The sequence below is a fragment of the Sapajus apella genome, unplaced genomic scaffold, assembly GCF_009761245.1.
Source record: "Sapajus apella isolate SASKATOON/1434 unplaced genomic scaffold, GSC_monkey_1.0 scaffold2, whole genome shotgun sequence".
NCBI lineage: Eukaryota > Metazoa > Chordata > Mammalia > Primates > Cebidae > Sapajus > Sapajus apella.
Window position 1 is genome coordinate 68,275,983 of NW_022436942.1, and position 15,693 is coordinate 68,291,675.

General features: G+C 39.5%; 1 protein-coding gene across 6 annotated transcripts in view; it reads left to right on the top strand.

Moving 5' to 3' along the window:
* Positions 1-15,693, top strand: part of IFT81 (intraflagellar transport 81) — a 93,242-nt gene that overhangs the window by 19,045 nt on the left and 58,504 nt on the right. For all 6 annotated transcript variants that reach the window (XM_032301296.1, XM_032301316.1, XM_032301324.1 and 3 more), the window contains one exon: positions 430-525. In XM_032301296.1, the coding sequence (XP_032157187.1) occupies positions 430-525 (96 nt within the window). The remainder of the gene's footprint in view (positions 1-429; positions 526-15,693) is intronic.

Consider the following 15,693-nt stretch of genomic DNA (forward strand, 5'->3'; position numbering starts at 1 on the left):
CTTTTTTTTTTTTTTTTTTTTTTTTTTTTGAGACAGAGTTTCACTCTTGTTACCTAGGCTGGAGTGCAATGGCGCGATCTCGGCTCACCGCAACCTCCACCTCCCGGGTTCAGGCAATTCTCCTACCTCAACCTCCTGAGTCGCTGGGATTACAGGCACACACCACCATGCCCAGCTAATGTTTTGTATTTTAAGTAGAGACAGGGTTTCACCATGTTGACCAGGATGGTCTCGATCTCTTGACCTCGTGATCCACCTGCCTCGGCCTTCCAAAGTGCTGGGATTACAGGCTTGAGCCACCGTGCCGGGCAGAGACCTTGTCTCTTAAAAAAAAAAAAAAAAACTATAAATTCAAACCTGGTTTGGCCATTTATGTACTCATAGGGAGAGTTTTAACTTTTTTTTTTTTTTGCTTTCATACTGTTTTAGATAAATGAAATAAACACAGAAGTTAACCAGTTGATTGAAAAGAAAGTGATGAGAAATGAGCCCATTGAAGGCAAACTCTCACTGTATAGGCAACAGGTAAGAACATTCTTTTGGCTCAGATATTTAGATCTGTAAGCATATTTGTGAACCACTGGCTGTGTTATCTATAGTCTTAAAGTGAGAAGTAAGTAGAGAATAATTGTTACTCTGTCACTGCTAATCTCCAGAATATAACAAATAATTAGTGGAAAAGCTACAAAAGATGCTTATTCAAAATTATAAAAATATTTACAATTTTGAATAAGCATCTTTTGTAGCTTTTCCACTAATTATTTGTTTGAAATTTGATACTCTTAAAAATACTTAGTTTCCTTAACCTGTACAGACTATGGTAATAGAGCTGTTTCTGTTTATATCTGTGACTGTGGAATTTTATTTTTAAAATGAAAGCTTACCTAGGTGGTATAAATAAAAATATTTATTTATTTATTTATTTATTTTTTGAGACATAGTCTCACTCTGTTGCCCAGGCTGGAGTGCAGTGATGCGATCTCGGCTCACTGCAACCTCTGCCTCCTGGGTTCAAGCAATTCCCCTGCCTCAGCCTCTCGAGTAGCTGGGATTGCAGGCACCTGCCACCACACCCAGCTAATTTTTGTATTTTTAGTAGAGATGGGGTTTCACCATGTTGGCCAGGCCGGTCTCAAAATCCTGACCTCAAGTCATCTGCCCCCCTTGGCTTCCCAAAGTGCTGGGATTACAGGTGTGAGCCACTGTGCCTGGCCAATATTTATAATTTTTAATGGGTTAATAACAGTATGCTTTTTCAGGTCTAAAGTTAGTTTGCAAGTGTAGAATAAACTAAATTTTAGTGCTAAAGCATTTATTATTTTATCCACAACTAAATTGTCACTTACTTTTTGAGAGTACTTATCTTGTTTTATATTTCTTTCAAAGATTCAAGTGAAAGCCATGGCTTATCTACAAAGAAAGAACCCAGGCAGGAGGATTTTAGTGTGAAAAGCATTCTGTAACCTCAGAACATACTAAGCTACATAACAAAGCATTATATAAGGACATTAGAATTTTTTTAAAACCTTTGGAAATTTTTAATCAATTGCAAAGGTAGAGGCAAATTGTTCAGTAAACCTCATGTGTCCCTGAGCTACAGGGTTCGTGGCCATTCTTGTTTCCTCTATACTACCAACCCCAGCGGTATTATTTTGAAGCATATTTCAGACTTCATCATATCATTTCATCTGTTAATGTTTCAGAATATATCTCTAAAAAATAAAGGCTTTTTAAAAACTTAACCACAACGTACCACATCTGAAAATTTTAATAATTCCTTAATATCAAAAAATATTCAGTCAGCCAGGAAATCAATCACATTTCCTTGTCTCTCTTTTTTCTTTTTTTCAGTTGCTTTTTTTCAGTTAAGATCCATATAGGATTCATATATTGCATTTGGCTGATAAGGTTTTTTTTTTTTGATTTGGTTTTTTTTTTTGCTGTCACCTGTCTGTCCTAGAAAGTTTGTCTCTTTTAATCCATATGTTCTCTTTTCACCCATTTATCTGTTTAATGCTTTTTGACAATGTATGTGTTGACAAACCTGGTTCGTTTCTCCCATGATATATCCCACAGTTTGTATTTTTTTTTGAAACAGAGTTTTGCTTTGTTGTCCAGGCTGGGGTGCAGTGGTGCGATCTTGGCTCACTGCAACCTCTGCCTCCTGGGTTCAAGCAATTCTCATGCGTCAGCCTCCTGAGTAGCTGGGATTATAGGCGGCCACCGCTACGCCCTGCTGGACAGTTTGTATTTCACTGATTGCAACCCGATGATGTTGTTTTACCACGTTCATTTGTTTCCTGTATTTCCTATAAATTAGAACTAGAAGCTTGAATAGGTTCTGGTTTGAAATTTTTTTGGCAAGAAAACTGTTTTTTGTTTTTGTTTTGTTTTTTTCTGAGACGGAGTTTCGCTCTTGTTACCCAGGCTGGAGTGCAATGGCGCGATCTCAGCTCACCGCATCCTCTGCCTCCTGGGTTCAAGCAATTCTGCCTCAGCCTCCTGAGTAGCTGGGACTACAGGCGTGTGCCACCATGCCTAGCTAATTTTTGTATTTTTAGTAGAGACGGGGTCTCACCATGTTGACCAGGATGGTCTCGATCTCTTGACCTCGTGATCCATCCACCTCGGCCTCCCACCGTGCCCAGCCTTTTTTTTTTTTTGAAATGGAGTCTCACTTTGTCGCCCAGGCTGGAGTGCTGGAATGCAGTGGCACAGTCTCGGCTCACTGCAACCTCTGCCTCCTGGGTTCAAGTGATTCTCCTGCCTCAGCTTCCTGACAAGAAAACTTTCTAGGTGATATTACCTACTTTTATTTGGAAGTGATAATGCTTGGTTGTCTCTTATTGTGACATGAGCAGCTACTTACTATCATTGCTTATCCATTAATTTTATTACGAATTATAAAATGTTCACATTTTGATTCCTTCTTCATTTATTAGGTGGACTACTTTTGTAAAGAGAAACCTCTCAACTATTGGGTTATCCTGAGCTGTAGTTCATATAGGATAGGCAAGTTACGTGCTTGATTTTTATCATTTATCAGTTTTCATAATGAATTTGTTTCTTCTCACTCATTTGCATCCTCCAACAGTCAAGTGATCAATTAGGGCTATTTGTTGTTGTTGTTGTTTTTGTTTATTTAATGTCTTTATGAATCCTAGATATTATCATATAAGTTTCAAACATTATTCTTAATGATGCTCAAATTGTCCCAGTTTTGGTTAATGGGAGGCTTTTCAAGTTAACTTTTGAGTTTTTTTCAGATTTTAGTGGTATTTGATAATTTCTTTGCTTTCTGGATTATTAAAGAGATTTCTAGGTTCATCCGTCGTTTACATTTCCTACTCTAGACCTGGAATTAGACTTTCTTCTATGAACCTGATATGTTTTAAGGGAAACGGTATTTAGAAACTGAAACGGGAAAAGTTCCCTTGTCTCCATCGAAGGGCATTCGACAGGGGGAGTGGCTCCCTTCTTCAGTACCCCACTGTTCAAACCTCTAGAGGAGCATACTGACAGACAGGTTGTGGGCCTCTGTCCCCACGTCAGTGTCCAGGGGTGAATGTTTACAGTTGAAACCCCAGTGGGTATGTGTTACAGTGTGCTCTTTTAGTTTAGCCATCCGTAGGCGGCTTATGTTAGTCAGCTCAATTAGACCCCTGCCTTATTGCAAGGCCAGAGGGCTTTCTGTATTCTGGGGTTCTTGCCTTGGTGTTCTGAGGAATCAGATCACACGTGGGCTTGGAGAATGAGTGCAAGGTTTTATTGAGTGGAAGTAGCTTTCAGCAGATGGGGGAGCCAGTAGGGAGCTGGTTTTCCCCTGGAGTCAGGCCACCGAGTGGCCCAAGTCTTCTCAGACTACCCTGACTCTTCTCCGACTACCCTGACTCTTCTCCCACTGCCCCAGCCAGACTCTGCGTTGTTCTGCCAGTCAATGGCCTAGGTCAGTCAATGGCCTGCCGGTGCCTGTTGGTGTCTGTCGATACTGAGCCACTTGTGTCTTCTTCCACTGATCTGCTCCTCTTGACGTCCAGCCACTTGCGTGTCTATCTGCTAGGGTCTCAGGGTTTTTATAGGTGCAAAGTGGGGCATGGCAGGCCAGGGAGGTTTTAGGAAATGCATCATTTGGGCATGAAGGCAGGAGTGCCTGTCCTCACCTAGGTCCATGGGCACAGACCCAGGGGTGGAGCCCTCACCAGGGACCATGCCCTCCTCTACCCAGCACTTCCCTGCCCCACTTCTGTATCAAAACCAGTCTGGGTGTTAGGAGTTCTCATTGGTTTTTTGTTTGTTTGTTTTCTTTTCTTTTTTTTTAGACAAAGTTATGTTCTTGTTGCCCAGGCTGCAGTGCAATGGTGTGATCTCGGCTTTCTACAACCTCCACCTTCCAGGTTCAAGCAATTCTCCTGTCTCACCCTCCCAAGTAGCTGGGATTATAGGTGTGTGCCACCACGCCCAGCTAATTTTGCATTTTTAGTAGAGATGGGGTTTCACCATGTTGGTCAGGCTGGTCTCAAACTCCTGACCTCAAGTGATCCACCTGCCTTGGCCTCCCAAAGTGCTGGGATTACAGGTGTGACCCATCACACCCGGCTATGTTTTTTAATAGCCATTGTTTTTAGGTCTTTTCAGTGGACCAAGCTAGGAGGTATTTCTTTGTCTTTCTCTTTCATAAAGTACACCATCAGTGCATACTCATCCTTCCAGTTCAGATTCAGGACTACTTGATTTTACTTAGCCTCATCAATCTCACATGTTTTTCCTTTTCCCACAATGAGAATCCTGGTTCTTAGTAACATCAACATAATTTAATTCATCATTTGCTTTTGTCCAGTGGAACCAACATAATTCATCACTTGTATAATATTAATCCACATTTTAAACAGAATAGTCTCACAATAAAAGTACTACTGATACCATCAAGAATATAATTACTACAGAAAATTGATTTTTAGTTCATTTTGTTCTTGGGATATGTATTCAAAGAAGTTTCTAATGTCTATCCCTGTGCTTCCACCCTGTTCTTTCCTTTCCACATAGGTAATTATTTTTTTTAATTTCACATTTTATTATTTCATTAGAAATATTATAATATAGACATATATACTCATATCTCACTCTTAAGGAAAGAAGAACATATTAAACACACTCTTTTTCTTAACAATGTATGCTGGTGATCATTTCATAGTAGAAAAACTTTATTCCTTTTTAAAAATAAGTTTATTGAGATGTAATTCACATACCATATAATTGACTCATTTAAAGTATATACTTCAGTGGTATTTTGGTGTATTTATAGAGTTTGTGCAACCAGCACCACAATCAATTTTAAAACAATTTTATCAGGCCGGGCGCGGTGGCTCAAGCCTGTAATCCCAGCACTTTGGGAGGCCGAGGCGGGTGGATCACGAGGTCAAGAGATCGAAACCATCCTGGTCAACACGGTGAAACCCCGTCTCTACTAAAAATACAAAAAAAAATTAGCTGGGCATGGTGGTGCGTGCCTGTAATCCCAGCTACTCAGGAGGCTGAGGCAGGAGAATTGCCTGAACCCAGGAGGCGGAGGTTGCGGTGAGCCGAGATCGCACCATTGCACTCCAACCTGGGAAACATAAGTGAAACTCCGTCCCAATAAAAAAAAAAAAAAAAAAAAAAAAAAAAATTTTATCATCCCTAAAAGAAATGCCAAACTGATTAGCACCCACTTTCCATTTTTCCCCTAAACCCCCAGCCTCAACTGATTTGAGACCAAATCAGTTTCTATAGATTTTTGCCTGTCACGAACATTTCATGTAAATGGAATCTTTTACTGTTATTCTTTGTCATTGGCTTGTTTCACTTAGCATAATGTTTTTAAAGTTCATCCAGGTTGTAGTATATATATCACTATGTCATTCCTTTTTATTGCTGAATAATATTCCGTTGTATGGCTACATCATGTTTTGTTTATCTATTCATTGGTTGATGGACATTTAGGTTGTTTTCACTTTTTGGCTATCATGAATAATGCTTCTGTGAACATTTTTTAAAAATTTTCTTTAAACATTCTTATGCAAGTTTTTGTGTGGACATATGGAATTCTAAAATTAGTTTTTAAATTGACAAATACAAATTGTTTATATTTATGGTTTACAACATGATGTTTTAAAATATGTATCCATCATGGAATGGCTAAATCAAACTAATAAACATATGCATTACCTCACACACTTTTTTTTTGTGGTGAGAACAATTAACATCTACCCTCTCAACAATTTTCAAGTCTAAGATACATTACCTATAATCATGATATTATACAAAGATTTCTTGAATTTATTCCCCCTAACTGAAATTTTATATCCTTTGACCAGTATCTTTCCAATCTGTATGCCTCCCCGATCCTTGATAACCACCATTCTACTCTTCTGCTTCCATGAGTTCAACTTTTTAAGATTCCACATATGAGTGAGATCATGTAGTATTTGTCTTTCTGTGCCTGGCTTTATTTCACTTAACATAATGTCCCTCAGGCTCATCTATGTTGTTGTAAATGACAAAATTTCCTTCTTTTTTTAAGACTGAATAGTATTCCATTATGTATATACCACATTTTCTTTCTTTCTTCAGTCATTCATTGATGGACACGTGAGTTGATTCCATATGTTGGCCATTGAAATTAATGCTGCAATGACCATGTAAATGCAGATATCTCTTTAATATACTGATTTTTATTTCCCTTGGATATATACACACTAGTGGGACTGCTGGATTATATGCTAGTTCTATTTTTAATTTTTGAGGAACCTCCATACTGTTTTCTATATGGCTATACTAATTTACATTCCCATCAACAGTGTACCAGAGATCCCTTTTCTTCACACCCTTACCACCACTTATTGTCGTGTGTCGTTTTGATAGTAGCCATTCTAACAGGTGTGAGGTGGTAACTCATTTTAAAATTTACATTTCCTTGATGATTAGGGGTGTTGAACATTTTAAAATTTACATTTCCTTGATGATTAGGAATGTTGAACATTTTTTCGTATACCCATTGGCCATTTGTGTGTGTGTGTATTTTTTTTTTTTTTTTTTGAGACAGAGTCTCGCTCTGTCACCCAGGCTGGAGTATGGTGGCACAATCTCGGATCACTGCAACCTCTGCCTCCCGGGTTCAGTTGGTTCTTGTGCCTCAGCCTCCTGAGTAGTTAGGACTCCAGACGCGTACCACCACGCCCGGCTGATTTTTGTATTTTTAGTAGAGACCAGATTTCACCATGTTGGCCAGGCTGATTTCGAACTCCTGACCTCATGATCTGTCTGCCTCGGCCTCCCAAAGTGCTGGGATTACAGGCATGAGCCACCATGCCCGGCCTTATATGTCTTTAATAAATGTCTCTTTAGGTTCTCAGCCCATTGTTTAATCAGGTTATCTATTTTCTTGCTATTGAGTTGAGTTCCTTATATATTTTGGATAGTAACCTCATTTTTGAATTGGGTTGTTTGGTGTTTTGTTGCTGGATTTTAGGAGTTCTCTGTATATTCTGGATTTTTTTTTCTTAGAGATAGGGTCTCACTCTGTTGCCTTGGCTGGAGTGTGCCATCATAGCTCACTGCAGCCTTGAACTCCTGGGCCCAAGTGATCCTCCCTCCTCAGCCTCCCAAGTAGCTGAGACTACAGGCACCTACCACTGCATCTAGGTAATTTTTTGTAGAGATGCTTCCTATGCTGTCCAGTCTGGTCTGGGAACCCTTCAAGAGATCCTCCCACCTTGGCCTCCCAAAGTACTGGGATTACAGGCATCAGCCACCATGCCTGGTTTATTCACGATGTTAATCCGTTGTCAGATAGATGATTTGTAAATATTTTCTCCCATTCTGTGTGTTGCCTTTTTACTCTGTTGACAGTGTCTTTTTGATGCACAAGTTTTTAACTCTCAATGAAGTCCAATTTGTCTACTTTTTTTCTTTTGTTGCCTGTGCTTTTGGTGTCATATCCAAGAAATTATTGCTAAATCCAGTGTTATGAAACGTTTGCCTTATGTTTCCTTGTGATGGCCTTATGCGGTTCCCTAACAGTATCAGAGAATGAGATAGGAATTTACCCTTCTCTTGAATTTCTTTGAAAAGTTTGAGAAGGATTTGGTATTTGTTATTTAAATGTTGGGTGGAATTCACCAGTGAGGCCATCAGATCCAGGGCTTTTCTTTGTTGGGAGATTTTTTTTTTTAAGTTAAACCAATTTTTAAAATGATTTTAATTTTTAACTTTTGTGGGTACATAGAAGGTGTATATATGTATGGGGTACATGAGATATTTTGATACGGGGATGCAGTGTGTAAGAATCACATCATGGGGAATGGGGTATCCATCCTCAAGCATTTATCCTTTGTGTTACAAAAAAATCCAGTTACACTCTTTTAGTTACTTATAAATGTACAGTTAAATTATTATTGACTATAGTCACCCTGTTGTGCTATCAAATACTAGGCGTTATTCATTCCTTCTGTTTTTTGTACCCATTGTTGGAAGATTTTTGATGACTCATTCAGTCTCCTTACTAGCTACAGGTCTTTTCAGTTTTTCTATTTCTTTGTGATTTGGTCTTGATTATTATTGTGTTTCTAGGAATTTGTCCATTTCATCTAGGTTATCCAATATATTGGTTTGCAGTTGTTCATGCTATTCACTTATAATTCTTTTTATTTCTGTAGTATCAGTAGTAATGTCCCTACTTTTTTTGAGTTTAGTAATTTTAGTCTTTTTTTCATAATGCAGCTAGCTAAAAGTTGTCAATTTTGTTGATCTTTTCAAAGAACCAACTTTGATTTTAATGATTTTCTCTATTTTTCTTTTTCCTTTCTTTCTTTCTTTCTCTTTCTTTCTTTCTTCCTTCCTTCCTTCCTTCCTTCCCTCCCTCCCTCCCTCCCTTCCTTCCTCTTTTCTTTTTCTTTTCTTTCCTTTCCTTTCTTTCATCTTGCTCTCGTCACCCAGGCTGCAGTGCAATGGCACAATCTCAGCTCACTGCAACCTCTCTGCCTCCCATGTTTCAAACAGTTCTCCTGCCTCAGCCTCCTAAGTAGCTGGGACTACAGGCATGTGCCACCACACCCAGCTAATTTTTTGTGTTTTTAGTAGAGATGGGGTTTCATCATGTTGGCCAGGATGGTCTCAATCTCCTGACCTTGTGATCTGCCTTTCTTGGCCTCCCAAAGTGCTGGAATTACAGGAGTGAGCCACCGTGCCTGGCCTTTTTTTTTTTTTTTTTAAATGAGACAGGGTCTTACTCTGTCACCCAGGCTGGAGTGCAGTGGCACAATCTTGGCTCACTGCAACCTCCGCAACCTAGGTTCAGGCGATTCTCCCACCTCAGCCTCCAGAGCAGCTGGGACTACAGGTGTGTGCCACCATGCCAGGCTAATTTTTTGATTTTTTGGTAGAGATGGGGTTTCACCATATTGGCCAGGCTGGTCTCAAACTCCTGACCTAAAGTGATCCCCCAGCCTCAGTCTCCCAAAGTGCTGGGATTACAGGCATGAGCCACCACACCCGGCCTTCTTTCTAGTTCAGTTGTAACATTGGGTTGATGATTTAAGATCTTTCTTGTATTGTAATGTGTTTATAGCTTTAAATTTCTCCCTTAGCACTGTTTTCACTGTGTCCCATAAGTTTTGATATGTGTATTTTTATTTTCATTTATTTGTAAGTATTTTCTAGTTTCTTTTGTGATCTCTTCTTTATCTATTGGTTACTTAAAAATGCATTTTGGGGGTCTTTTTGCTCTTGGAAGTCCCCTCTCTCTAACTAGTGAGAGAGCTGTTTTCCTTTCATTTTCTCTTTGTTTTGCCTGTTAAACCTCCTACTCCTAAAAAAATACAATAAAAATAAATAAAAATGTATTTTTGGCCAGTGTGGTGGCTCATGCCTGTAATCCCAGCACTTTGGGAGGCTGAGGCAGGCAGATCTCATGAGGCCAGGAGTTCAAGACCAGCCTGGCCAACATGGCAAAACCCATCTCTGTTAAAAATGCAAAAATTAGCCAACCATGCCGGGCGCGGTGGCTCACGCCTGTAATCCCAACACTTTGGGAGGCTGTGGCAGGCGGATCACCTGAGGTCAGGAGTTCGAGACCAGCCGGACCAATATGGTGAAACCCTGTCTTTAAAAAAAAAAAAAGGAAAAATTAGCCAAGCATGGTGGTGTATGTCTGTAATCCCAGCTTCTCAGGAGGCTGAGATGGAAAAATCAAACCTGGTCGGCAGAGGTTGCAGTTAACCAAGATTGCGCCTCTGCTTTACAGCCTGGGTGACATTGCAAGACTTACACGAAAAAAATAAAAAAATATATTTTTAATTTCCACAAATTTGTGAATTTACCAGTTTTGTTTCTGTTAATGATTTCTAGCTTCATCTCCAGTTAAATAAGGTACTCTGTATGATATTATGATATCTTTTAAAATCTATTAAAACTTTTTTTTTTTTTTTTGGAGACAAAGAGTCTCACTCCATCACCCAGGCTTGAGTGCAGTGGCAAGATCTCAGCCTCTATATGTCTCAGTTCTCTATATGTCCACTAGATCTAGTTGGTTTATTTTGTTAAGTCCTGTATTTTCTAACTTACATTGTTCTATCCATTATTGAGACTGAATGTTGAAGTCTCAGACTGTTATATAATTTTCTGTGTTCAATTCTGTTTTTTTTTTTCTTTTTTTTTAAAAGAATTAATTCAAGAATTCTGTCAGTTTTTGCCTCAGATATTTTGATGGTCTGTCAATAGGTGTGAAAATGTTTATAATTGTTTATAATCTTGCTGTATGGAATCTTTTACTAATAGATAATATCCTTCTTTGTCTCTTGTACACTTTTAAAATTTAACATTATTTCATGTAATATTAATATAGTCACCCTGTTGTCTTTTGTTTACTATTTGAATGGAATATCTTTTTCCATCCTTTTACTTTCAATTTATTTATATCTTTGGATCTAAAATGAGTCTCCTGTAGACAACATTATTGATTCACATGTTTTTTTATCCATTCTGCAAATCACTGCCTTTTGATTGGATATTCAATCTATTTATATTTAAAGTAATTACTTCCGTCATTTTACTATTTGTTTTCTATATGCATTATAGCTTTTTTGTCTCTCATTTCCTGCTTTACTGTCTTTTGTGTTTAGTTGATTTTTTATAGTGAAATGTTTAAATTCCTTTCTCATTTCCTTTGTGTATATTCTACAGCTATTTTCTTTGTGGTTACCAGGGGGATTACAATTAACATCTTAAAGTTATATCACTGTAATTTGAAGTTATACAAGTTTATCTTCAATAACATATAAAAACTCTGCTCCATTACAGCTCGATCCCCATCCCTTTCAGTTTTTCATGTCGCAAAATTACATCTTTACACATTGTGTGCCCCAAAACATAAACTAATAGTTCTTTTAAATGCATTAATCTCTTAAATTATGTACAAAACAAATGTGGAATTATAAACTGAAATTACAGTAATACTAGCCATTCAGCTATTAATAATAATTATGTTATTTTAAATGTATAGTCTCTTAAATTATGTAGAGAACAAAAAGTGGATTTACAAACCATTGTTACACTAATGCTAGCTTTCATAATTGCTCATATATTTGCCCTTATTGAGCTCTTTCTTTCTTATACATTTAGTATCTTTTTATTTCACCTTGCAGGACTTATTTGAGCATTTCTTGCAAGGCAGGCCTAGTTGTTACAAACTCCCTTAGCTTTTGCCTATCTGGGAATGTAGCTTTTGTTTATCTGGGAATGTCTTAATTTCTTCCTTACTTTTTTTCTGAGGGGGGAAATGGAGTGCAGTGGCATGATCTCCACTCACTACAACTTCTACCTTCTGGGTTCGAGTGATTCTCCTGCCTCAATCTCCTGAGTAGCTGGGACTACAGGTGTCCACCAGTACACCCAGCTAATTTTTGTATTTTTAGTAGAGATGGAGTTTCACCATGTTGGCCAGGCTGGTCTTGAACTCCTGACCTCAAGTGATCTGCCTGCCCCAGGCTCCCAAAGTGCTGGGCTTACAAGTGTGAGCCACCACACCTGGCCTCTTCCTTACTTTTGAAGGACAGTTTTGCCAGATATAGGATTCTTGGTTGACAGTTCTTTTTTTTTTTCAATGGAGTCTCACTCTGTTGCCCAGACTGGAGTGCAGTGGCACCATCTCAGCTCACTGCAACCTCCGCCTCCTGGGTTCAAGCAATTCTCCTGCCTCGGCCTCCTAAGTAGCTGGGACTACAGTTGCCTGACACCCTACCTGGCTAATTTTTGTATTTTCAGTAGAGACAGGGTTTTATACCATGTTGGCCAGCATGGTCTCAATTTCCTCGGCTCAGGCAGTCTGCTCACCTCAGCCTCCCAAATTGCTGGGATTACAGGAGTGAGCCATCACACCTGGCTGACAGTTCTTTCTTTTAGCATCTTAATATATTATTCCACTGCTTTGTGGCCTCCAAAGTTTCTGATTAGAAATTTGCTGATGATCTTATTGAGGATCTCTTATATGTGACTAGCCAGTTTTTTGATGCTTTTAGAAACTTCTTTTTGCCTTTGGCTTTGACAATTTTATTTATTTATTTATTTATTTATTTTTAGAGCAGGAATAGAAGTTTATTTTAAAAGGCCTTAGATGCCGAGTGCAGTGGCTCACGCCTATAATCTCAGCACTTTGGGAGGCCAAGGCAGACAGATCTTGAGGTCAGGAGTTCAAGACTAGCGTGGCCAATATGGTGAAACTGTGTCTCTATTAAAAAATACAAAAATTAGCTAGGCATTGGGGTGTGTGCCTGTAGTCCCAGCTACTCGGGAAGCTGAGACAGGAGAATTGCTTAAACCTGAGAGGAGGAGGTTGCAGTGAACCAAGGTTGTACCAGTACACTCCAGCCTGGGCAACAGACTGAGACTCCATCTCAAAATAATAATGATAATAGTAATAATAATAAAAGGCCTTAGGACAGAAAAAAAAGGAAGCACACTTGGAAGAGACCCAAGTGGGCACATGAAGGTTAAAGAAAGAAAGTCAGGTGCCAACAGTTTGATTTTAATGTGTCTCAGTGTGTGTCTCTTTCAGTTCATCTTTCTTGGAGTTTATTCTGATTTTTCGATATTTTATTTCATCAAATTGATGAAGTTTTCAAGACATGGTTTCTTCACATATTCTATCTTTCACTTTGTCTTTTCCTTTGGGACTCCCACAATGAATATATTGGTCTACTTAATGGTGTCCCACATGTCCCTTAGGCTCTGTTCACTTTTCTTCAATATTTTTCTCTATTTCTCAGAGTTGATAATTTCCATTGTCTTGTTTTCAAGTTCACAGATTCTTTTTTCTGCCTCCCCAAATCTGCTTTTAAATCCCTCTAGTGAATTTTTTTTTTTTTTGTGACAGAGTCTTGCTCTGTAGCCCAGGCTAGGGTGCAGTGGTGCGATCTCGACTAACTGCAACTTCAGCCTCCTGGGTCCCCGTTCAAGCAATTCTTCTGCCTCAGCCTCCCAAGTAGATAGGAATACAGGCATGCACCACCATGCCCAGCTAATTTTTGTATTTTTAGTAGACAGGGTTTCACCATGTTAGCCAGGCTGGTCTTGAACTGCTGACCTCGTGATCTGCCCGCCTCAGCCTTCCAAATGCTGGGATTACAGGTGTGAGCCACTGTGCCAGGCCCCTTTAGTGAGTTTTTAATTTCAATATTGTACTTTTTAGTTCCAGAATTTCTTTTTGCTTTCTTTTTAGGTTTTCTCTGTATTGATATTTCCATTTTGTTAATACATTATTTTTTGTTTTGTTTTGTTTTGCTTTGTTTTGTTGAGACAGAGTCTCACTCTTGTCACTCAGGCTGGAGTGCAGTGGTGTGATCTCGATCTTGGCTCACTGCAACCTCTGCCTCCCAGTTTCAAGCGAGTCTCCTGCCTCAGCCTCCTGAGTAGCTGGGACTATAGGCGTGTGCCACCATGCCCAGCTAATTTTATGTATTTTTAGTAGAGATGGGGTTTCACTGTTTTAGCCAGGATGGTCTCGATCTCCTGACCTCATGATCTGCCCACCTCAGCCTCCCAAAGTGCTGAGATTACAGGCATGAGCCACCACACCCAGCCTACATTGTTTTCTTGATAGTCTCATCTGCCGTGAGTTCTTTGAGCATCTTTAAGACAGTAGTTTTAAAGTCTTTATCTAGTTGATCTGCCATCAGAGAATTTCTATTGATTCATTTTTTTCCTTTGTTTTTTTATTTTGTTTATTTATTTTTGAGACCGATTCTCACTACAGGCTGGAGTGCAGTGGCGCGATCTCAGCTCACTCTAACCTCCGTCTCCTGGGTTCATGCAATTCTCTTGCCTCAGCCTCCTAAGTAGGTGGGATTACAGGTGTGCACCATCACACCCAACTGATTTTTATATTTTTGGTAGAGACAGGTTTCACCATGTTTGCCAGACTGATCTCAGAACTCCTGACCTGGAGTGATCCACCTGCCTCGGCCTCCCAAAGTACTGGGATTATAGGCATGAGCTACCATGTCTGGCATGTTTTTTATTTTTATTTTTTAATTATATACTAAAAAGTAGAAACAGGGTCTCATTATGCTGCTCAGGCTGGTCTCAAACTCCTGGCCTCAAGGGATCCTTCTGCCTTGGCCTCCCAAAGTGTTGGGATTATAGGTGTAAGCCACTGTGCCTGGCCTCATATTTTTCCTTTAGATGTGTCCTATTTTATTATTTCTTTGTATGCTTTGTGATTCTTTTGGTTGAAAAGTAGACATTTGAATCTAATAATATAGTTACTCTGGAAATTAGATTCTCTCTTTTCCCAGGGGTTTACTGTTTTTTTGCTGTTGTTTTTGTTTTTTTGATTGGTGTAGACTGTCCCAAAGAATAGGCTAAAATGTAAAGTTAAGATAGGCTGGGCTCAGTGGCTTATGCCTATAATCTCAACACTTTGGGAGGCCAAGACAAGTGGACTGCTTGAGCTCAGGAGTTTGAGACTAACCCGGGCAACATAGCAAGACCCTGTCACTACTAAAAATACAGAAAGGTAGCTGGGTGTCATGGTATGTGCCTGTGGTCTCAGCTACTCAGAAGGCTGATGTGGGTAGATTGCTTGAGCCCAGGAGGTGGAGGTTTCAGTGAGCCCAGATTGCACCATTGCACTCCAGCCTGAGTGACAGAACCAAACCCTGTCTCAAATTTTTTTTAAAATTTCTTTTTATTATCTCAGGTCTTTTCTGAGCCAGTGCCTTTCCCTGGGCATGTGTGGTCGCTTTCTAAATTTCCCCATATATGCAGTTGTTTTTTAATGTCTTAGTCTTAAAGTCTCTGGCTTCGAAAAGGGGAAAATGAGAAGAATTAAAGAGAGAACAAAAAGGATCTAGACCTGTAAATCCTCTAGAAGTCACTTTAGTCAGAGCGGGAGGGACTTGCAACAACGGTGCAAGATGCAACAATGGCCTTCTTCTCTTTGTCTGTACTTCTGTGATCAAAAGCAGCACTCAGTGCATAGATCCCAAATACTGGAGGAGTAGGTCCTTTCTGTTCACCCTTGCTCCAGCAAGCTGTGTTAAAGCTGCACCAGGAACATATGTTTGGGGCTGGGGGTAGGGGTGGGACCTGCTATTGTGCCAAGGGCTGAAATTGATTGAAATTAGCCTCATTTTACTGTCCAAGCTTCCCACTGGATGTGGC